Here is a 23059-nt window from a genome sequence, read left to right on the forward strand (position 1 = left end):
TAGAGTGACTATAATATACATTATGATATATTTATATACGTAACAGAAACATTACTATACTAAACTATTAAAATAGTTATATTTACGATGCAAATATTTAGTCCGAATTTGTTATCTATTATAAAATTTAATCTGTGGCAGAATGTAAAATTTTGGAAACCATTGGAAACGGAAGAAAACTGGAAAGTTTTGAGATAGTCATTTGCCATTAAATATCACAAATATAAATTGTATAATAATTGTGATAATTAAAGTATAAATTTTATGGATTTATATATATAATAAAAGTAAGTAATACATATATATATTTTAAACTTGGTTATGTCCTATGTTTTCATCTTTTCATCCATGTTGAACTATTGATAAGTTCTGTGATTGCGTCATGTAAATCTATAGATATATGAAATATTACTAATTAATGCATTGATCAATATATTTTTACTAAAGAATCCATTTCTTATATGCAATAGTTTCGTGATAAACTGAATAGTAGGAAAAGTTCAAAAAACAGTTTAACCTTTTCGTTTGACAAATATAACCTATTCATATTTGTGTCTTGACACCATTTTTGTTCAGCTTTCCGTTTATATGAATAGACTACGCTGTATGTCTTCCCAAATGGTAGATATTTTTAATGAGATATTATGATAACTCATAAAAAAACTTGAAATATTATTATGAATGTTTAGCTAGAAAGGTTATGTTGATGTTTTGGTTTCAGATGATAGATGCATAGAAAATTTTGTTGACAGGGATCGTACATTGATTCGCGGCCGACGGACACTTCTATTAACAATGTAAGAAAATAACGTTATATTTATTTTAATTAACTAAAATAATTATTAAAATTTTAAATAATTATTTAAATTGAGATTGATATGAGTTATCTGTTGAATTAAAATGTTTTATAGTGATATCAATTAATACCGATTTGGTTTCAGTTATGTTTTTAAAGCCGAGAAGCGCTTTTATTAATATTATGGAATGCATACTAGCTCTATAACTACCAATATGTAACACAATTGTTATACAAAAAAGAATTTACTTTCTTTTTTATCTATACAAAATGTTGTATAAAATATAGTCAGTGTTTAATGGACTTAAAAGACCAAATCAAAATGGAGGGGGAGGATTTTCATCTTCATTGGGAGGAAGATGTAAAGGTTTGTTGAATTAATAATTGTATGAACTGTTTTCCTTTAAAATAAATTAATGAACCATAAAAGACAACTATGATTAGCTAAAACAAATAATAACCAATATAATTTAATAGAGTATGTAATCATATAATATCTTTTTAAAATGTGGGAGAATATCTTATATATTACTACTAGACATCAATTTATTTTGTTGATATATCGAGTTATTACTTTAAATAAATTATAAATATATCAAAATCATATCCTATACAAAAAGCTTTGTCCAGATGTCCAACACATTCAGACAGGTATAAATAGACTTGTTAATTATTGTCATTATGGTGTTGTTGCTTTGTGTTTTAATTGTGGTGCTTAATTATCCTAATTTTGTGCATTTAAGCAGTAGCAAGTTCCTTCAGATATGTAAATTAGATAAAGATGTGACTTATTAATTATATTTTTTTAAATTAACAGCCTATAATCATATAAGTCTTCTTTTGAATAGAGAAATTTTAAACTTATTCCACAATACTTCTTCAATGCAGGTTCGGGTTACATATCTGGCAAAATTTTAATCCAGCATGTCATACAGGTTTCATTCTTCTTTCTTTTAAATCTTAACAATTTTCATTTGTTTCTGCGGGTTGAATGATTTCTGTACAATACAATACAACTCCTTGTTGATTGTGTGGTGGTAAACCAAGAGTTCAAGTAATTTTATTATTATACTATACTGTTGCCCTTACATTATGTTGAAAATAGTATTCAATAATAATAATCTTATTTTCATAACAACATCATTAGGTCCACTAATTTTACTATAACAAGTAGTTATATACATAATAAATACCAAATATATGTATATATATATATATATATATATATATATATTATATACTTCCAATAATATGAATTGTGTCAACTATACTTGCAATCATTTTAGATAGTTTTTTAATAGATTCTACAGAATTTCAAAGTTGACTACAGTCAACTTTGAAATTGGACAAGGTCTCAAATTTATTTAATTTTACATACCATACAACTTTTCTTACGTACGAAGTGGACCAGTGGTATGAACACGTGAATCTTAATCAATGATTGTGGGTTCAAACCCGGGCAAGCACCACTGAATATTCATTTGGGATAATTAATCTCGTGCTTGATGGTGAAGGAAAACATCGTGAGAAAACCTGCATGTGTTTAATTTCACTTAAATTCTGCCACATGTGTATTCCACCGACCCGCATTGGAATAGTGGAATAAGCTCCAAACCTTCTCCTCAAAAAGGGAGATGAGGCCTTAGCCCAGCAGTGGGACAATCACAGGCTGTTACTGTTACTGTACTGTACAACTTGTCTTAGTTTTATTTGGGGCATGGAAAAATATTTATAGTCTTTTTCTCTAACCCATTGTTATCAAGAATTTTAAAATGTTTTAATGTTTTTTCACAAACTATACATATAAAATTTAAAAAGCATATATGGTTCATCACATTATTTTTAAATAGATTTTATTATTAGTATTTCTGAATTTGCTTAAGTATGATTATTTATTTAAATTACTGCTCTAATAAAATAAAATTAATGCATAGTTATATACGATTTCCAATTCGAAATTTTTGTGAGAATATGCAGTCAAAACCATATTTGGCCCATTATTAGTTATAATTGCAATCAGTGACTAAACAATGAAATTTTTTTTCAGCGTAATATTGTGGCAAGTGAAGAAGTAATATGTGGCCTTGATAATGTGCAAAATGAAGCGTATACCAATATGGTAGGTATAATTATTTGATATATTAAGTATTAAAAACATAAAAAATTGTACATTCTGAACTAGATATAACATAATAAAAATATATGTGGCTAGGAAGTATATGAATGATAATCAATTAATAAAAATAAAGTAATCAAAATGTGTTACTTCTAACAAACTGAAAATGTCTTTAATTAATGAACATGTAATATAAGTATTACAAGCTAAATATAAAATCGAAGTGAACTAAAAAATACAACCCATACCTGTTGCTTGGAACTAACTGCATTTTGTAGAATTTTTTTATGTTTTTCTTAATCCGCCTTCTCATTTCTACTTAAAAGTGGTTCACAATATATTGGATGTATTATATTTTATTGTGTATGTGTATTGTATGCAAAGTTTCAAAATAATAAAAAAAAATCCAATGGTAGTTATCTTTCTGTGAATCTGTTTATCATACTTGATTATTTCAGTTAAAACATTCACCATATTTATTTAAATTTCGTTGTTGAACTAACTAAGCCACTTGTTCTAAGTATATTAGTTTTAAGCACATTAAATTTTAAAGGGGGTCTAAAATTGAAATTGAGATATCAAGGTCACTGACCGTATTATGTAAACACATTTTGAATAATTTTACTATAATAAAAATTTGATAATTAAGATAAATCTATGTAGTAAAGGACAATTAGTGAGGCAGTAGTGGTTGAAGGACTTTCTTAGCTTTACCTTTTTAGCATGTATTTAACTACATGATGTAATTAATCGCATCGAAATTTGATTCAATTAAATTATTGTAAAACATCAGATATGAAAAAGATAGACAGAGTTACTGGCTGTTATGGAAGATAATTATTTGACATTTTAGCTGATTAATCAATCTATAAGAATAACAAATTAAAATCGTCCTTTTCTAATTAATTGTAGATTAACATAATTTCTATTATTTTTACATAATATTACATCACCATTAACATTAGAGAATTTTATTCAAGGTCTTCTATGAACATAGAAAACCTTGCAGAAGCACTCAATGAAATAAAAATATATATAAGTAACTCATTCATTTGTGATATATCACATTGTGTTTTTATCAGACTGAAGAAATTATTGAAGATACTGATCAAATGGCAGCCGAAAATCTTATGTATTTATCACAAGATGTAGTTACATATACAGAAAGTGCTGAGCTTGCTCAAGACCCGAACGTGGAATGTGTTACCGAAGAGGTTGTTACTGATGACTGGGTTATATCTGGTGGACAAGAAAGGTGATTGGATATTTGAATCATTAATTGACTAATATCTATGTGTTTCTCTCACGCATGTTCCTCTTAATTTACATTGAAAAGCATGTTTTAGAAATTGCTTTAGATAAACATTAATATTCACCGACTTAGAATTATTTTTTGTTGCTAGTTTTATATGAATAGCAAACACATGTGTTAAATCATTGAGTATATTATACAATATAACATGCCTACAACAAACTATGTTAAATATTTTTTTAAATAAAAAATATTATGTATGTTTTACTAACTATGTTGGTATTATTAAATGGTTTTGGAATATCTAAAAGGATAATAAATAACATGTATGATTTAAGCTTTCCTTTCAGAGTGGAGGTGCCTTTAGAACATTTAGCTAATCCTATTCAAGATATTAAAATAGAAAATGACATTGATGTTCCACTACCAACAGATCAAGTAAGATTCTTATGATAAATTTAATTTTAAATAATACTAAAATGACGTTTTAGTATTCTTTTCATAATTTCATTAAAAAATCATAAGAAAATCATAGTTAGCTTGAATAGAACAAATATGATTTGTAGGTAAAAACGTATCACATTAACCTCAAACACTCCAACCCAATGCAAATGACACATAATTATAATTAAAAAAATAATATATAATAAGACATAAACAGACTAATTTCAGGGTCAGTTAGCAAGAAATATTTCCAAGATTCAATTGATCTGAGGTTCGCTTTAAAATAAGATATTATTATACATGTGCCTAAATATTCAATTCTTTTAAAGATTTACTTTATTTTTGTATTTGTTATTTTTTGTAATAAAATTTAAGTGATGATCTGTCACTGTCAGGAAAAAATCAAAATTATATTACATACATGTATACAGCAACATTTAAGTATTTTCTTAAACTTGTGATGCAGAATAACTAAATGTAGTCTGACTTGTAACATAACAAATAATAAGATATTTTAAATATGGTAAGATTTTATTTGAAAATAAAGATGGTGAATTTAGCATTTTCTTTATAATATGTTTTTTTATATGACACTTAATTTATTTTGCATCTTTCAGGATGAATACACAGCTATGCGTCCGTGGCCTTGTGATTTCTGTTCACGGCGGTTTCGCAAAAAAGCGGCGTTGATGAACCACATGGTGGCGCACCAAAACGACCGCCCACATGCTTGTAATCTGTGCGGAGTTCGCTACGTGCGCAAGTGCGACCTTATGAACCACCTCAAGGTGCATGCGTTTGTTCCTGACGAGCCGGATCCCGCGGACTATCAGCATGGTGAGTGTCACTAATAAACTATTTATATTGATTGTTGGCTTTGTGTTTTATTAAACCCTTATATTTAGGAAAATCGAATTAAACACTCCAACCATTCTTTTCAGATGAAATTATTGCTCAAACACCATTGCCAAAAACTAAGAAAAAGAGAGGACGCCGGAAAAAGACGGCGGAGCCCGTCGAGGTAATAGACAGTTGCTTAAGTAATAAAATGAAAACTAGATTATGTCCTTATCTCAACAACTCTGTAATGATAGGAGCAGAACGGAGTGCCGGAGAACATGACGTCGGCGCGCACGCAGCAGTGGTCGCGCCGCGCGCGCGCGCCGTCCGCGCCGCCGCCCGCGCCGCCCTCGCCCTCGCCCTCCCCGCCGCCGCCCACGCCGCCGCCGCCCGCCGACCCTTCGCGGCCCTTCGTCTGTCGCCACTGTGGCGTCGGTTTTGCCAGGGAGAAGGCACTTCAGTCACATTCTAGAGTGAGTATTTCATTTTGTGTAAGGTACACTACAGTGATGACTTAGAATTTTTTGGTAACATTTTGAAATAGTGAACTAGATATGACTAAAAATATATTACCCATTATATAAAGTATAAGCTTTTATTTAAATATCTCGTAATACTTCGTAAAATTATGGGCTTGTTATTTGCAAAAATTTGTTTGTTTTGCTGTTGTTGAACTAACACAGTTCAACAACAGCTTAGCCACACTTATAGTCCTCCTTTTTTTCACGCACTGGAAACCTTCAGAAAGGTACCTGCTCCCATGGGAGGGGAAGGGAACAGGGTTATGTGGGATTCTACTTATTTTTATTTTTTTTCTCGCAGTGGAAACCTTCAGAAAGGTACCCGGGTCCTATGGGGGAGGAACCGGGTTATGTGGGATTCTTACCCACTAAAACCACTGCGATGGCCGTCCTCAGCACGGATCGGAGAGGCTACGCGATCGTGTTGATATAACGCATCCGCGGCCTCTTCCGTGCTTTGTTCCACTTGTGGAGGCCGGCAGCGCGAGGCCATTACGGCTGCCGCCCTCCACAGGGCCGTCTGAAATAGGACATGTGAGGCCCCCACCTCACGCATCCACGGCCCCAGGGTTACGCACTATCTTTTAAGCCCCGGGCGTCTGGGCTATGGGAGAGCCGAGACGACGCCGTTGTCGTCTCCGCCGAGCAGGATCGGCCCTTTCCCGTTCCCGCTCCGCCGTCTCCTTCTGAACCATGACGGTCTCACAGAAGGAGGCTACGGCCCTCCACGCCGATTCCCTGCGAAGCACCGCCGACACGATTGCTCGCAGGGACAGGTCTTGTCCTACTTCACGGACCAGGATCTCCCTCTCCGCACTCCACGCGGGGCACACATCCAACGTATGCTGAGCGGTGTCCCGGTCCGCGCCACAGTGGTGACACATCGCCGTCGATTCGCGTCCGATCTTACACAGGTATTCTCCAGAACAACCGTGACCGGTCATTACCTGCGTAAGTCGGAAGGTGACTCGTCGCTTTCGTCTCATCCAGGCTTCGAAGGCTGGCAGGATCGCTCCGACGACGCGTTTGCGTGCGTACCGTTCTTCACAGAGACGGTCGCGCCACGTCGTAAGAGCCTTCCGGTGTTCCTGCCGCTTCAACGCCTCGAGCGCACTCGAAGTGGGCGCGCTTTCACTGTTCTGGCCGAGGATGCGGGTCTGTTGGTAGACCCTCGCATCCATATCCGCCAGAATATCCAAGGGCGGAAAGCGCGCTAGGACGGTTGCCGCCTCGTAGGATATCGTGCGATATCCCCGCACTATGCGGATGGCCATTCTCCGCTGCGAACTTTGGATCTTAGTCCTGCAGCGGCGGACGTCCGATAGTCTGTGAGACCAAACGGGTGCCCCGTAGAGGGCCATCGATCGCACAAGACCGGCATAGAGACGGCGAACTTCCTCCCTCGGTCCCCCGAGATTAGGCAGCAGTCTGTGCATGGCCTTCCACCTTCTCGATCCGGGAGGCTAGGCGCTCAAAGTGCTCCTCGAAGCCCCAACTTATTTTCCTCCTACTTTAACTATTCACACAGCTCCCGGCGTAGAAGCTTTCCAGATGCACGGTTTTTTCCTATATCCATCTGAAATAAGGTTTTAACCTTAGGAAATAACCTTTCAAATGGTAAAAAAATGATTTTAATGGTGGCGTGGTTTCTGAGGTTACTTTCTGCGTACACACAAAATTCGCTCTCTCTCTTTCTCTCTTTATAATAATAGTATAGACATTTACCATAAAATATATATTTCAAAATTAATATAAACACTGAATAACAACTTTAACTTATATTGATATAGCTTTTAGTGATCTCTATTTACACCGATAGTAGGACGCTTCGCGCTCGAAGTAACAATAACGAAAATGTATACAATACATGTCTATTGTCAGATAAATTGTGAGTATTTAATTAATCTGTGACCGTGGTGTAGGTGCACGGCGGCGACTCGCCCGTGGAGTGCGGCGAGTGCGGCGAGCTGTGCTGGTCGCGCGAGGCGCTGCGCTCGCACGCCGCGTCACGCCACCCGCACCTCGCGCACGCGCCCTCCGCGCCCAAGCGCGAACCCTCCTACGACGACTGCAACTCCGGTACGTGTACAGTTATATAAAAGATTATATTACAGTATATAATACATAACTTTAAAGTAATGGAAAATAAATTCAGCTATATCAATGCAAAGATTATTTATGTGTTGCCACTAATCGTAATATAAAATTTTTGTTGTCACCACTTGCACCTTCATAGCATAAGTAATAATTAAAAAAATAAAACAGGTGACGATATGGAATTCCGCCTATCACCCCTGGCACACAGCGGCAGCGAGCGCGGCGAGAGGGAGCGCGACCGGGAGCGCGGGACGCTGGACGTACGTGGGCCCGAGCTCTTCTGCGGTGACTGCGGCGTGGCCTTCCAGCGGGCCGATCTGCTGAGGCGACACGTCGCCGCTGCACACAGGTATGGACACATTAATATACCGAGTATCAACAATATGCACAAATGCAGAAACCAATAATCCACCTAATCGCTTAATTAAATTCCGGGCTTGTTAAATAAAAATCAATTCCGAAGTAACTACAATGAAAATGACAAGCCAGTATTATGGTGTAACATTTATTTAATTGGTTCTTAGTTATAAACGGCACGATAGCACGAGCAGCACGTGGGAGCAGGAGCACACTTGCGACGTGTGCGGCGAGAGCTGTCCCGACGCACTGCAGCTGCTCGCGCATGCGGAGCGACATGCGGAGCGGCCGCGCACCAACAGGTATGTAGATTAGCGCTGCTCACTTTAGGAAGCCTATGATGTCAAATATTTGTATCTGCATTCCGAACCTGCTTTATTTTTTTTATTTATATATATTACTTTATGATATATTTTTATAGAATGAAGAGACTGGCCCGTGGTCGAAACAACACTTCGAGTAGTTTAAGGCAGTTCCCATGCAGAGAATGCGGTGAGATAAAGATTATCTTTGAATGAATTATGAAATAAATGCAATGAAAATTATGTTTAATTGAAAAATACTCTTTATAACACATTTATTCAATTAGGCAAAGTATTCGGATCTCGTAGCTCGCAGCAGATCCACATTCGCATACATACCGGCGAGCGGCCCTACGCATGTCGTTTCTGTTGGAAGGCATTCGCAGACGGCGGCACGCTGCGTAAGCACGAGAGGATACACACCGGTGATTAAAATTTTACTTTAAACACAAAATTTAAAAAACACAACTTCACTGCCATCTTGATTTGTCATATTAATTAAATACAATCAATATTATAGTAAAAAAAAATATATTTTTTTCGGAATGAGGAATGAATATATTCCCCATATATTCAAATCTATTCATTAATTTTTTTAGCAAGTTATGCTAGAATAAAAAAGTCACCTATGCACATACCCTGAAAATATTACACTTCTTTTTTGGTCAGTTGCTACTCTTTTTTTATTACAAGATATCTCTATAATTCTACATACTTTTAGTGATCATGTAGTGTTTCACCTCCATTTAAATATTATTATTCAATGCGATTTGTCAATTTTTTTGATTATTTAGTCGTTGTAAACAAACAGTTAATTAAAAAGAATCTGCAAGTTCATCGGTAATTTAATATGTTTTAAAAACATTGTATATATAAATTTTATATAAAGGTGAGAAGCCGTACGCATGTGCTGTGTGTCCGCGCGCGTTCAACCAGCGCGTGGTGTTGCGCGAGCATGTGCGCTCGCACCACTCAGCGCCCGACCGACGCGCTAATGGTAATTATTTTAATTTCTTGTATTATCAACTAATTCTTTTTTACGCATTGGTTATGTATACATTACTAGGTCGTCAATTTGTCTTGTGTATCAAAAATAAATTTTGGAACATTCGGCATTTTGACTGGTTTACTGAATATTCTTATTTGGCCGAGTATTCCGCAAAATTATGTCGCAAAATGACTATGATATCTTTCATTATATGAGGCCAATTTCGGCCACGGCGTTCAATCTCAAGGGAGACTAGTCAACGGCGGAGGACATAACCAACATTATAACCTTACCACTATGTAAGTGTTGACTAGTTTTCCTTGAAAATAGATCCCGATGCCGAAATTGCCAAATTAAAAACTTTTATAAATGGTAAAACACATATCCGAAACATCACTAACTCTTTTTTCCTTTAGGTGGCTATCAATATTGCTGCGTTGTTTGTGGACGACCTTTAAATTCAAGCGCTGAATTAGTCCAACATCTTATTCAGCACTGTGATGAAAATACAGCACTAAAAAGGCAACCCCAGGTAAATAAATACTAATTTGATGTTATTTAAACATCATTGGCATTATTTTATTCATAAAATACATTATCACTTTAAATGTAAAGATTTATATTTATAAGTTAAATATACATGCAATAAGTACTTATGTATAAATATTATAAAATGTTTATTTTATAGAATGGACCACGAAAATACAAACGACGGCGAAAAGCGAGAGTGGAGGAGTCGCCAGTACACAACGATTGGGAGCGCGCCACTACACCTTCGCCTGCGCGGTCGGCCTCCCCCGCCGGCGCGCCCTCGCCCTCCCCGCCGCGAGCCGCGCGCGCCCCGCGGGCCGCCCGCGCGCCGCGCGCCTACTCCCCGCCGCGCCGACGCCGGCGTCGCGCGCCGCCGCCCCCGCGACCCAAGATGATACACACTGAGGAGCCGCGACCTAGAACGAAACAGGTACGTACACGCTTAAGAGCTTGTGCACGAACCACCAGTGTACTGCTACAATATTGTCGTTTGTTTTATACCTGGCTTTTTGTTATTGTGAATCATTATAAAAATTAATTGTTTAAAAACAGGTCCGGAGTCGCAGGCCACCCAGACACCCAGCGGACGACTTAAGAGCAATCGGCCCTCATTCCCCGTCACCGACTCCAGCCTCCCCCGTACCGTCACCGCCCTCTCCCTCCCAGCTCACAACCACTACGGATGAAGGCCCATATAAATGTGAAATGTGCTCTTTGGAGTTTCCACGACGAGATGCCTTGCTTCTGCATGTTCCTGTTCACATATGACGTACGCGTAACCAAACTCGACGGAGGCTTCGTTCGCAACGTGTCGCTTAAAGTGGCCAAAGGTGTGACCCTCGTTGAACGACATGTCGCACAACAAAAAGACTGAAATCTCTCCTTAGTGATACATGGATCCTAGATGACAATCAATATGTCGAATATTTCGATGTAAATTGAATCATTCACCAGGATTTAAGGCTCCAGATCAGACTATAATTGTCATCGGAATCTCTATCAAGGGCAGTCTTACAATATTTCTTAACGTAACTTTATTGATAATGCTAATATGGCCCTGGCAGCCAAAGAATCAAGTCAAAGTATTTGTTTAGTTACGTAATTATGTAACTATATATTGTTGATATTTAACATAAAATGTAATGTAAGAAATCACTAAATAACCAATGTAATTATTATAAAATTTTGTATGCCAATACAATATGACAGTTTCATTATTATTTGTAAAATAAAATATTTGTATCATCAATGTATTTGTTTTATGATGACTGTTCTTGAAAAATTGTCTTTTATTATCAGATACTAGTTTCGGTTTTTTATATATATATATGTATATTCTTGTATAAAAATAAATGTAGTTCATACATTAGCAATGCCATTTTGATAAGAAAAAAATCTACACATGTTATGTATATATTAGGAAGACTATTAAAATATACATCATTACCATAAATCAAACAATATCATATTGTTATAGTAAGCCTCAGTAGCTTATGTGCCGCCTTGCTATACGAAAATTGATGGTCCTACCCCTGGGGCTCTTATCGTGTCCATTTTTAGAACTTGGTTACGACTTAGTTCGAAAAGTAAAAATATATATAAATGCCTTTACAATAAACAAAACATAAACAAACACTAGCAATAGTGTTTTTAATAAACATGCTGATTATAATTACAGTTTCGTATGATAAAACACCAGTATTACATTTTTATTTTAAAACTTTCACCACAGTCTACGCCCAAAGTCCTTATTATCAATTATTTATTAAATAAGGCGAATAATTATATAAGCCACTTAAATTGACTGCATAATTCAACATAAAATAGCTTACTATACAACATAAAGAAAGGTTTTTGCAAATTAAATACATATTACGTGTAATACATTTTCAATACTATCAATGTCGTTTTGTTATTTACAAAGGATAATAATGATAAATATAGCAAGATATGATTTTCATATAAAAACGCTTAACAAAACTGTCATTTATATCTGGAATATATATAGTTTTATAAAATCAATTTTTTTTTCTTTATAAGTGAAGAAAACATAATTTTTAATATTTATATAAATTATTTATTTAAAAATTATTTATATAAATGTTTGGTATGTATAATGTTTGAAACAAAAGCTTGAATATAACTAAAAATCGACAATCTTATATCTTCAATATTTAATGTTTCCAGGGGAGGGTCAATGAAATGTATTTTAAAAATGCTGTTTATGTAACAAATTTCGTGAACTCAGCTTTCATAATAAATAAATTTGTAACCAGTTCAATAATTTAAGTTTGATATTATGTGCAATATAAATATGTATAAAATTTAGGTGCAAAGTATAAATATGAAGAATCGCACTGTTTTATTATTTGACCGGTAATATGAATTGTTGAGAGTGATTATGTACATAGTTTGTAAATATTGTATATACTATAAATATTAAAGTAGTTTGTGACATATGTTAAATTTATTTACAGTTACGTCTGCTTTGGTTTACAATTTTGGTTCATAATCTGTACAATAACTCAGCTGCATTAACAGAATTCATTTAAAAAAGATCAATAAGTTATCATTTTAACTACATCAATTCATATGTACAGAGTGCCATACATCTATTTCATAAAGATAATTCCTCAATATGCATATAGGTTTTATAAATGCATTTGTAAAATTCCAATCACTCAAGGCTCGAATAAAAAGATGAAATACACAATAAGATTATAAGACTTTTTTTATACGTTCTGTACAGCTGCAACCAAGTATTCATTTTTATGACTTAATAAAATTAAACATTATTACATATGAAGTTGATTTTTTTTATACTGCTTTAAAAAGCAAAATACAATTATATTTTTTTTCACATACATAATTTCTAACCACCTAATTTTCCACATTAATAATATTATTATGTTGAGGCATAAATGAAATTTATATACAAAATATGTTTAATTATTTATACTGAAAAGTTTTCTGATGTCTCAAAATTCTTGTTAGACAAGTCTTAATGTCGATATCTGTTTGTTAAACTGAAAATACCAAATTAAAACTTGATTCCCAAAATATATCGCAAAAGTTATCAAATATAATTGTAAAACTAAAAATAATATTTTTTTCCATTAAATCTCACATTGAAGGACCAATATTATGTAAAGTAAATGACGTAAACACGATTAACAAACATCGTCAATAAATTGTAGAGCGTGCAACTGCACTGATTTTATAATATATTTTTTTCATTCGGGACTATTTCCATGTGACTGGTTTTTTATATTGACCTCTGAAAAAGTAACATTTTTTGTCTTTTACAATAAGAGACTTATTGTTTTTTGAAATTAGATAGGACTTTACGCGACCCTCGAGTAAATCACCATTCGGCATCGTGGGATCCTCTACCGTAATGTTTTCGTAAACATGGGTAGTGTCATGCTAATCGCATTTCGGTCAAGGAAAATGGAAAACACTTGCAAACTGCATATGCGATTATATAGGTGACACACTTCTTATAATCATCATCCAATGTGACAATGAGCAATCTGACACGACCGATGAAAGCTCAGCCACAGGACGAAAGGCCTTACCCACTTATGTACTCACGTATACTCGTAACTTACACACGTAAAAACTTCGAACTCCAGACAGATTAATGTCTTAAAAATAAAACTAGACCAACAAGACAGTTGGTATTTTTGGACTGGCTATGCCTTTTTTAAATCTTAATCAATTTTCCAACCCTGTACAAAGTTTTAATTCGGATAAATTGTAGCTAATATTTAAAATAATGAGTGCTCTGTTATTTTAATTTTAGATAAATGAGAGGGACATGCATGGATCAGAGCGCAGGCGACGGTTAATTGATGTGACCGAACGGTTAGCTTATCAATGAAAAAAGAACAACGTTAAATGTCTAGGTAATAGCTATGTAAGAATAAAACCTGTCTTTTTTATTACGCATGTGAAATCGTCAAAAGCCAGCGGCCAGCTCCTAGCTCTCCAGACTATAACAATCTCCACCTGGTTGTTTTTCAATATGGTGCGTACACCAAAGAAATCAAGCTCTCCAGTCCAACTTACGTCAAATCTGGGGGTAACGTGAGTTTTATAAATACTTACAGGCGTAATGCGAACTAAGCAACAGCATAACAGACTAAGGGTCCGTTCACACAGACCGGCTCGGAGAGCATCGGCCTGCTTTTTTCTTTTCACACAGACCGGGTCGTATACGCTTGGAATTGGCCGGAGCGGAGCCGCCAACTATTTCACATCGACCGGCTGGAAGAGATCTGAAAGCGGGTGCGGTTGGATGTGCTCGGAGCCGGTCGGATGCGCTCGGAGTCGGGTGGATACACTACAAAGGCAGTGCCAGTATTCCGCGCAGTCTAAGTTTTGTTTTCGGTGTGTTAACGTGTGCTTTTCGAAACATGGATTTAGATAGCTCCGACGAAGAAATATATTTGTTAGCAAGATTACTTGAAATAGAACATAGGAAACGTAAGCGCAAGCGGAAACAAATATGGGTAAAACATATTTGGAAAAACAGACTAATCCATGGGGAGTTTCACACCATTTTCGAGGAATTGAAGAGAGATAGCCTAAAATTTTATGAGCATTATCGTATGGAATATTGGCAATTTTTGAAATTGACAGATTTGTTAAGAGTACATATAACAAAAAAGACTACAAATTATCGTTGCACCATTACAGCCGAAGAAAGGTTAACGGTAACTTTAAGGTAAATAAAAAACAATTATTTATACTAATCATGTTATTTAGATCACAAAATCACAGCCCTCCATTTATTAAGCATTGTTTACGTTAATGAAATGTAAATTACTTATACTAATCATGTTAAATAACACAAACATCTAAATAGATCACAAAATCACAGCCCTCCATTTATTAAGCATTATTTACGTTAATGAAATGTAATTAAATAGTACAGATTTGTGTGTGTTTAATTATTATTATTATAATTATTATTGTTTTTGATTGTTTATTATTTTGTATTTTGTGTGCTGGTATTGTACCCGTAAGTAGTCTGATCTGGATAGTTTTGAGGAATATAGGTTTCGTTTGACACTAGGTAAGTAGATTGATTAGTCGATGGCGGTGAATTTATAGACAAAGAATAATTCAATTAATTCAATTAATTCAGCTTCATTAACAATGTTAAACACGCGCCTTTTAATTCGTGCTTGGACTTCTTTTGGGAATGTTTCCACTGTATCTGACATAGACAAAAAAAAATTACGTAATGCCTTGTCACGGGGTGTAGTATTTCTTTTTTCTTCAAGATACTCTTCGAAAACCGTAGCAACATCTTTGCTTAAGCGTGGTCTCTTTTTCGAGCCAGAAGTACTTGCAAGCGATTCAACTTCAGAATGGTCAGAACGTTTAGATGATGTCGATGGTGGTGGTATTGGTGTGCCAGGCTCTGAATCATCCGATGATAATGTTACATTAGATATTTGGTTTCGATTGCGAAAAAATGGTATTATAAAAGAAAGTTCTTTTTCAAATTTTATCAATTTGGACGTAGTTGCACCATCGCCACTCTTGCCTTTTCGGTTATAATAGGCTTTTCTGAAGTTATCTCGCAGTTTCTTCCAACGATCCTGGCACTGCGTCACTGGAAAGAACAGAAATGAAAAATTAATAACATAACTCTTTTTTATTTTATAGTTCGTTTTGGTACGGCAGTCTTATATTTCTATTTTGTGTGTTTGTTTTATTTTTACAGATTCCTCATCACTGGTTGCAGTTTCAAAAACTTGTCATTTAATTTTCGAATGGGAATTTCTACAGTTCATTCAATTATTCATGAGACAATCAGAGTAATTTGTGATGTTTTGATGCCCATAGTTATGCAGATGCCAGATGAAGAAATGTGGGAAAAGGTTTCACGTGATTTCTTTAATATTTGGAATTTTCCTAACTGTTTGGGCGCTATAGACGGAAAGCATGTCAATATACAGGCACCAGATAATAGTGGAAGCTTATACTATAATTATAAAAACTTTTTCAGTACAGTGTTACTAGCTGTGGTCGACGCGAAATACAGTTTTTTAATTGTTGATGTCGGATCATATGGTAAAAATAGCGACGGCGGAATTTTACAGAATTCAAAATTTTGGAAAAAACTCAACACCAATAAGTTAAAGCTGCCCCCAAATAAACCTCTACCTAGTACCACTGAAAGCTTACCACATGTTTTTATAGGAGACGAGGCATTTCCTTTGAGCAATAATATATTGCGGCCGTATCCAAGAGAACAAGCAAGAACAGAATTATCAAAAAAAGTATTTAATCTGCGTTTAAGCAGGGCAAGAAAAGTCGTAGAATGTGCATTTGGAATGCTAACTCAAAGATTTGAAATTTATCAAAAACGAATGAAAATTCAGCCGAAGTACTGTGATTTAATTATATTAGCAACTACATGTTTACATAATTTTTTAATAGAAAATCGGACGCCAGGACAAGAGAATGAATTTCACAGCAATATAAATTTATTAACAGCAATAACAGACAATAATAATGAAAACAGTTCTAATAGCGACGCAGTTCTAACCACAAGGAATAAATTTAAGGATTATTTTTCATCAAGTGGTGCTTTAGATTGGCAAGATCAAGTGGCTACGCGAGTTTCTTAAGTTATATTTAATAAAAATTGTCTACTACATAAGTATATTCTAACGATCAGATACTCAAACGAGTTTTTAAAGTAAGGGCGCATTTAAACTCATGTTATTCCTATTTTGACTTTGAATCTAACACGTCGCAGCACGAGTTTAAGAAGCCCTTGCTTTAAAATTCGTTTGAGTATCTGGGGGTAGGTGTAAAACAATGAAAACCTTACTTACCACTTATTCCGAGACATTTGCTAATTTCCTCCCATGCATTGTCTTTCATTATCCGATCGCTATATGATGGCTTGGTTATGTCAAATAAACACTCATATTTTGACACGAGTATTATTAATTTTTCATCATTCATCTTTTCGTACAAGTACGCACAACTATTACGTTCAAATGTTGCTATCAAAATGGCGGTCGGCGCGGCCGCAGCGGGCACGCAATCGGAGCCGATCGGCTACGCGATAGAGAAAGAGCACGCAATCGGAGCCCATCGGTTGAGCGAGCGAGAAAGAGCACGCAATCGGAGCCGACAGGCTGCGCAAGCGAGAAAGAGCACGCAATCAGAGCCGATCGGCTGCGCGAGCGAGAAAGAGCACGCAAGCGGAGCCGGTCGGCTCCTTTTATTACTTCACACGAAGCGCGTTCAGGCATTTTTAATGACAAAAAAGGTGCAAATGCAAAAATAAACTTTACTACAATCACTCAAAACACTGTTTCCAACGTGATAAAAATCTGCTCTCCTCTCCGAGCCGGTCTGTGTGAACGGACCCTAACGTGCGGTGCACCATATACGGCACCGTACTGCGACACGACAAAAATGAAATGAAATCGGGGATGTCTCAACAAAACATTGAAAGAGAACAAACTTCTTCTTTACTTCTTCTCTAAGAACTATAGAAGGCTCAGTAACATTTCTGTCTTCACCATATGAAGATATGATAAAAAAATTATATGTTGAAAGAAAGAGATAAAGAAGCTATTATAATATTTATTTTAGAAAATAAAATCGAGGATCTCCAAAAGGCACAACGAAAATGTTCATCTATACAAATAAATAAAATTTAAGTATCGTGTCTGTGATTTCAAAATAACTGCCTCTTTTTAAGTTAATATGGCTATTTGCGTGTTACCAAAACTATATTTTTTTAAATTATTGTCTGTTTATTTGGCTGGTCCAATCTTTGAAACGGCTAATATTACAAATTGAAATAACTTAAATACGAAGTATTTCAAATTTCCGTTTAGTCTTTATTTCATCAAAATCGGTTGTCTATCAAAAGTTTTAAAAATATAAAAACGTACATATTTTCGTTGTTATATGTTACAGCCATTGGCCGCGATGGCGGTGTGCTAAATATATATGTATCACTAACAGAGAAACTAATATTATATAATATAATAGTTATCCTATTATCTTCAGGATTTTAATGCAATATAAGATTCCGTCATGCTATGGCATAAATAAACATCACTGAGAAACTATATTTAGGGACAAAATAGTCATACTTACGCGTTAATACACACGCCGGTAATTTTCTTCTTGCTATCGCTTAATCACGAAATAATACGACAATGTACCATTCAACCTTCGATATGATATAAGGATTGTTTCTCGGTCTTTTCACTGTATTAGAATCGTTTTCTAGCATAAAAATTAGCAAAAATAACAATAAACACAATGAATGCACCAGCTGTCAAGTTTGATTCGCTACTTGAGTAGCGAAACAAACACCAAACCTGGTTATGCGATAAGGGACAAAAGATTTGATAACTCTATCTCTGTGTAAATCATTTGTAACGTAATTTTCGTTCTCTTTCTTGTGTAAGTGAGAAGGAAATCGTCATTGCGTCTATTAGTTTCTCTGTCTACACAAACTCCGCAAACTTTCCCATTTCGCTCACTACGTTGTTGACACTTGACAGTGTCAAATAGCGTTTTGTTAAATTAGAAGATATTTTTGTTGTTTCTGTTTGATGTTACATAAAATTAAACTAGAAAATGTTTAATCTAAACTAATTATTGATATTTTCGTAAACGGTAAATTCATCTTAATTTATGACGGAACTTTAGATATTTCTTTTTAAGCTTATTACATGACATATTATATGACATTTAAGTTTTTAACAAAACGTTTGATGATTTGTCACTTCATAATTAATTTTCAATTGCAATTTTTGCTTTGGAGTTTCGTGTCACTTTTATATTCAGTATTGTTTTGTTTTACTTATTAAATACAGTCATACAGTAAAGTTAGATAACTTACGTACACAATATATCTTCAAAACTTGTCAAATTCTGAAATAATAACTACAACATAGCATCATCTGCAAAAACTAATTGAATTATTGAAAAACTTTATAAGTAATCAAAACGGCGGGTCGAAGCAGTAGTATGCGGCGTTCTCGAGATGGCTACCAGTATCAGCCCATACCAAGGGCTGCTACGGACGATGTATTTGAACACGAAAATGAACGAATGGCTGAAGAGCTTAGTGGAAAAATCACCACCCTTAAACATATGTCAATAGAAATTGGAAACGAGGTGCGAATACAAGATAAAATATTGCGCGGAATAGATGATGATGTTGATAGAAGTTCAGGCTTTCTCGGTAAAACTATGGGTAGAGTTCTGAAATTGGGCAAGGGAAATCATAATTATTATATATTTTATTTATTCCTGTTTTCGATCTTCGTATTTTTCTTGCTTTATATTATATTAAAGTTTAGGTGATGTGTTTTAGGGTTGACAATATTGTTATACTATGTGATGATTTCTAAGCAAATTAAGATTTTGTAAATAGTAATACTTAATTTGATGATGAAATATATAAAAAAAATATTCTATTAAGTTACCATTTGTTTTATTTATTATACATTTAAACAAAACAAATTAAATCAATTGATACATTTAGCTTAATTCATGAGCCTTACCTCAGGGGTAAGTAAGATACCGTCTTTGTTATCCTACCACCGAACTTCAATATTCTATATAGTTATGTATGAATTGAAGGGCAAGTGAGTAAGTGATTTACAGGCATTAAAGAAATATCTTGGTATAAGACACTGATAGATTTATACTTTGCAATGTTAGTGATTATGGGCCGAGGTTATAGTGTATGTCAGGATCAATTGCTTGTCTGTTATTTAATATAATAATATACAGAAAAAATTTAAATACATATTTATTCATGTTTCTGCTTAATCAGACTAAGCTGTTTTTCATAAGAGTAAATTATTTTCATTGTAAATTCTTAATATATAATTCTTTTAGCAAGTTTAAATTTTCTTCACTAAATTTATTTTTCTGTGCTGAAAGATAAAATCTGCAGGTAGTATTTATTATTTTTGCACAACTATTTGCTGTGTCAATGAAAAGGGCAATAATACCACAAGCAGTTTGAAAATTATCTTTAGTACAGTATTCACTTAAATCGTCTAAAATTATTGTAGATGGAACATTTTGCCAAGTTGGTAGAGTGACCACACTTTCAATGAGTGACTGTAGATTAGATGTATAAAGAAAACTAATCATTTTCATATAATGTCTATCAATTTGATTCACATCTTGAGATAGCTCGGGCAACTCATTAAGTTCTTCTGATAACACATATAAAACTTTGCCATTTTTTGCACAAGATAATGCCTTACTGAAGAGGTTTTTTCTATTTTGTTCAAAATCTTCGAAGTAAAAATCACAAATAACATTAGCTTCAGTCATTGTTAACTTCAAAAAACGGTTGTTCAATTTTAGTGCCCCAATGATAATGTAATTAGGTACATATTTACAAATTCATATTAAACAGAGTATAACAGAGATAAACCAGTAAAGGAGAACCAATCTTGTCACGAAAAAAATGTTTTTTTTTTCTTTTCCGGCGTATATCTAATTTAAAAACATTAGTTTAAATTGTGATTTCATGACTTGACTTTAAAATTTTGATCTTTGAAGAACATAGATACTTAACGTAGCCAGACAAACTAATAGAACAAGGGGCCGTGAAACCGCGATTGAAACAGAGATAATTTGTCAATGTGTGCGTATAATATTGCCATAGTAACTGTGTTCCCTGTTTTGGAAAATACATAATTTTCAGGATTTAATTAAAACACAAACGAGGTTTTTAAATTTTACTTTTTAATTAAAATATTTTTTAGTTTCCAACTACACCCAAAAACCATTGTATTGTTTGTTTTTGTTTCCCTTATCAATAGTACCTACATCAGCATCTTTATATGGTACTGGATTAGCATTCTCCTCAGATGTTGAAATCTAAAACTCTCAATTAAATTATTAATAAAGAATGGTTGCTGCATATATTTCTATGTTAACTTCTTGAGTCGGAATGTAATAATATTATAAATTGAAGAAGAATGTTAAATAATTTTGTCATTAGGAAACTATAAATAGGAGAAAGAATAATTTAAAATAACATATTTATATATAACTGAGCACTTTAGACTATTATTGAACTCCGTATTTATTTGTTTACATTATCAACGAGTTGATATTTTTATCGAAAATCGAGCTTCGAGACATTTTTTTAGCTGACGCTGACAGCACTTACATTATAGGTTATGAATGATAAAAACTGGAAAATCTTATTTTCAGGATTTTAATGCCATAAAAGGTTCCATCATGCTATGGTATATATAATGATCACTGCGAAACTATATTTAGGGACAAAACCGTACGACCTTACGCGTGAAAACACACGCCGGCAATTTTCTTCTTGCTATCGCTTTAACATGAAATAGTACGACAATGCACCATAACCTTCGATATTATATAAGGATTGTTTCTTAGTCTTTTCACTGGATTAGAATCTTTTCTAACATCAAAATAAGCAAAAATTAAACAATAAACACAATGAACGCACTAACTGTTCAGTTTGTTTCGCTACTTGGGTAGCCGACCTTGATAAAACTGGTTACGCGATAAGGGACAAAAGATTTGATAATTCTATCTGTCTAAATGTGTATGTGAGTCATTATTCTTCTCTGAGTTAAAAGATTCTGTGATTATAAATTCATAAAAATTGGTATAGAGGTTCTATTTTGTACAACAAAAATGGGTTTTCGGCATGGCTTGAATCAATCAAACAATTCTATTGTAAATTATATTTATTAAAAATCATTCCTATAAAATGGTTTAAAATATAAATTAGGCATGTTATCATCTGAATGTATTTTAACATGTTTTAGATTAGGAAAAAATAAGATTTGTCTTTATTAAATGTATTTCACATTTAAATAACTACAATGGTGAGTGAGCTGTGTTAACATTTTATAATATTTACATTTATGAGAACATGTCTTTTGGGAGAGTAATAATATTTTACGTAACAAAGAGCGTTATATGACAGTGAATAAATAACTATTAAAAATGCTACTTTTTTTATACACAATGTTTTTTTGTTGTTTTCTGCTTATGTTATCAATGTCTCATAGTTATTGCTTTACCAATGCCATCTCTAGACGTTGCGTGCTGTTGCCATACGTTCCGAAAATAATATAGTAAAAGCTACCACAAGCTATATACTTTGATTTGTACTTCACCTAACAGTAATATCAAGGTTAATTTATCATCGATTACAACATTTTTTGGCTATTTAATCTTCAATTCAGTCATATTCTATATCGACGCCCTGCTGTGATATTACATTTGTTTTTATTGTATTAATAACAAATATTTATAAAGAGTGTCAAAGATAAATTATATGTATATCATTGACGTTTTCTAATATTCTTAATGTCTGGACACGAAAGTATCGTTTTAAGTACTCATTATGAGATTTCAGATTTACTACTCAAAAAATAAAGAAAATAAAAAGCATAAGATTTTTGGATAATTTGGATTTAGACTGCACAGCCATGATATTATCATTATTACAGCCCGAGATATTAATATCATTATTATACAAAAAGATATTTCTCTATTTAGCACCTGTTTAGATAAGTGTCAATTACAATAATTGTTATTTAGCTTAAAAACATTGTTTTTGCGCACATGCGTCTTTTTAAACAAATTAATAAAGGTTTATATTTTAAACGCAATTTTGGTATAATCCATATTTCTTACATTAACAATAATCGACATTACAACCAATAAAAAATGAAAGGCCTATTTTTTGTAATTATTGTTAAAAAGGATTGTTTTTTCACTATAACCATCCACATGTCAAC

The 23059-nt window shown here is 34.0% G+C and overlaps 3 protein-coding genes and 1 pseudogene across 6 annotated transcripts; 3 read left to right on the forward strand and 1 right to left on the reverse strand.

Moving 5' to 3' along the window:
- Positions 1-150: 150 nt before the first annotated feature.
- On the forward strand, positions 151-12598 carry LOC126773744 (zinc finger protein 316-like). Of its 3 annotated transcripts, none has more exons than XM_050494854.1 (18): positions 151-287; positions 722-797; positions 942-1163; positions 2844-2915; positions 3995-4167; positions 4503-4602; positions 5226-5445; positions 5550-5629; positions 5703-5921; positions 7892-8048; positions 8235-8415; positions 8591-8725; positions 8845-8915; positions 9013-9150; positions 9615-9722; positions 10130-10245; positions 10402-10674; positions 10797-12598. In XM_050494854.1, the coding sequence occupies exons 3-18, from the start codon at positions 1095-1097 to the stop codon at positions 11010-11012; spliced, it is 2328 nt and encodes a 775-aa protein (XP_050350811.1). In that variant the 5' UTR covers positions 151-287; positions 722-797; positions 942-1094; the 3' UTR covers positions 11013-12598. The 3 variants fall into 3 exon arrangements, with proteins under 3 accessions (XP_050350811.1, XP_050350810.1, XP_050350812.1); XM_050494853.1 differs by lacking the exon at positions 151-287 and adding an exon at positions 376-621; XM_050494855.1 differs by lacking the exon at positions 151-287 and adding an exon at positions 376-621 and having other exon boundaries at positions 4515-4602.
- A 1795-nt stretch (positions 12599-14393) lies between these two features.
- Positions 14394-17204, forward strand: LOC126773750 (uncharacterized). 2 transcript variants are annotated; one of them, XM_050494862.1, is made up of 3 exons: positions 14394-14973; positions 15982-16138; positions 16267-17204. In XM_050494862.1, exons 1-3 carry the CDS (start codon positions 14663-14665, stop codon positions 16315-16317), a joined length of 519 nt encoding a protein of 172 aa, XP_050350819.1. In that variant the 5' UTR covers positions 14394-14662; the 3' UTR covers positions 16318-17204. The 2 variants fall into 2 exon arrangements, with proteins under 2 accessions (XP_050350819.1, XP_050350818.1); XM_050494861.1 differs by having other exon boundaries at positions 15982-17204.
- LOC126773751 (uncharacterized) lies at positions 14857-17234 on the reverse strand (annotated as a pseudogene).
- A 1809-nt stretch (positions 17235-19043) lies between these two features.
- On the forward strand, positions 19044-19727 carry LOC126773910 (BET1 homolog). The gene has a single exon (XM_050495166.1). The coding sequence runs from the start codon at positions 19269-19271 to the stop codon at positions 19605-19607; it is 339 nt and encodes a 112-aa protein (XP_050351123.1). The 5' UTR covers positions 19044-19268; the 3' UTR covers positions 19608-19727.
- Positions 19728-23059: the final 3332 nt, after the last annotated feature.

This window comes from Nymphalis io, chromosome 15 (assembly GCF_905147045.1).
Source record: "Nymphalis io chromosome 15, ilAglIoxx1.1, whole genome shotgun sequence".
NCBI classification, from domain to species: domain Eukaryota; kingdom Metazoa; phylum Arthropoda; class Insecta; order Lepidoptera; family Nymphalidae; genus Nymphalis; species Nymphalis io.

Coding starts and splice junctions, on each gene's coding strand:
- LOC126773744 (XM_050494854.1), top strand. CDS start 1,095: ATGGACTTAAAAGACCAAATCAAAATGGAGGGGGAGGATTTTCATCTT. Junction 5,630..5,702: donor AGACGGCGGAGCCCGTCGAG/GTAATAGACAGT, acceptor CTGTAATGATAG/GAGCAGAACGGAGTGCCGGA. Junction 10,246..10,401: donor CACTAAAAAGGCAACCCCAG/GTAAATAAATAC, acceptor TTTATTTTATAG/AATGGACCACGAAAATACAA.
- LOC126773750 (XM_050494861.1), top strand. CDS start 14,663: ATGGATTTAGATAGCTCCGACGAAGAAATATATTTGTTAGCAAGATTA. Junction 14,974..15,981: donor AGGTTAACGGTAACTTTAAG/GTAAATAAAAAA, acceptor TTATTTTTACAG/ATTCCTCATCACTGGTTGCA.
- LOC126773910 (XM_050495166.1), top strand. CDS start 19,269: ATGCGGCGTTCTCGAGATGGCTACCAGTATCAGCCCATACCAAGGGCT.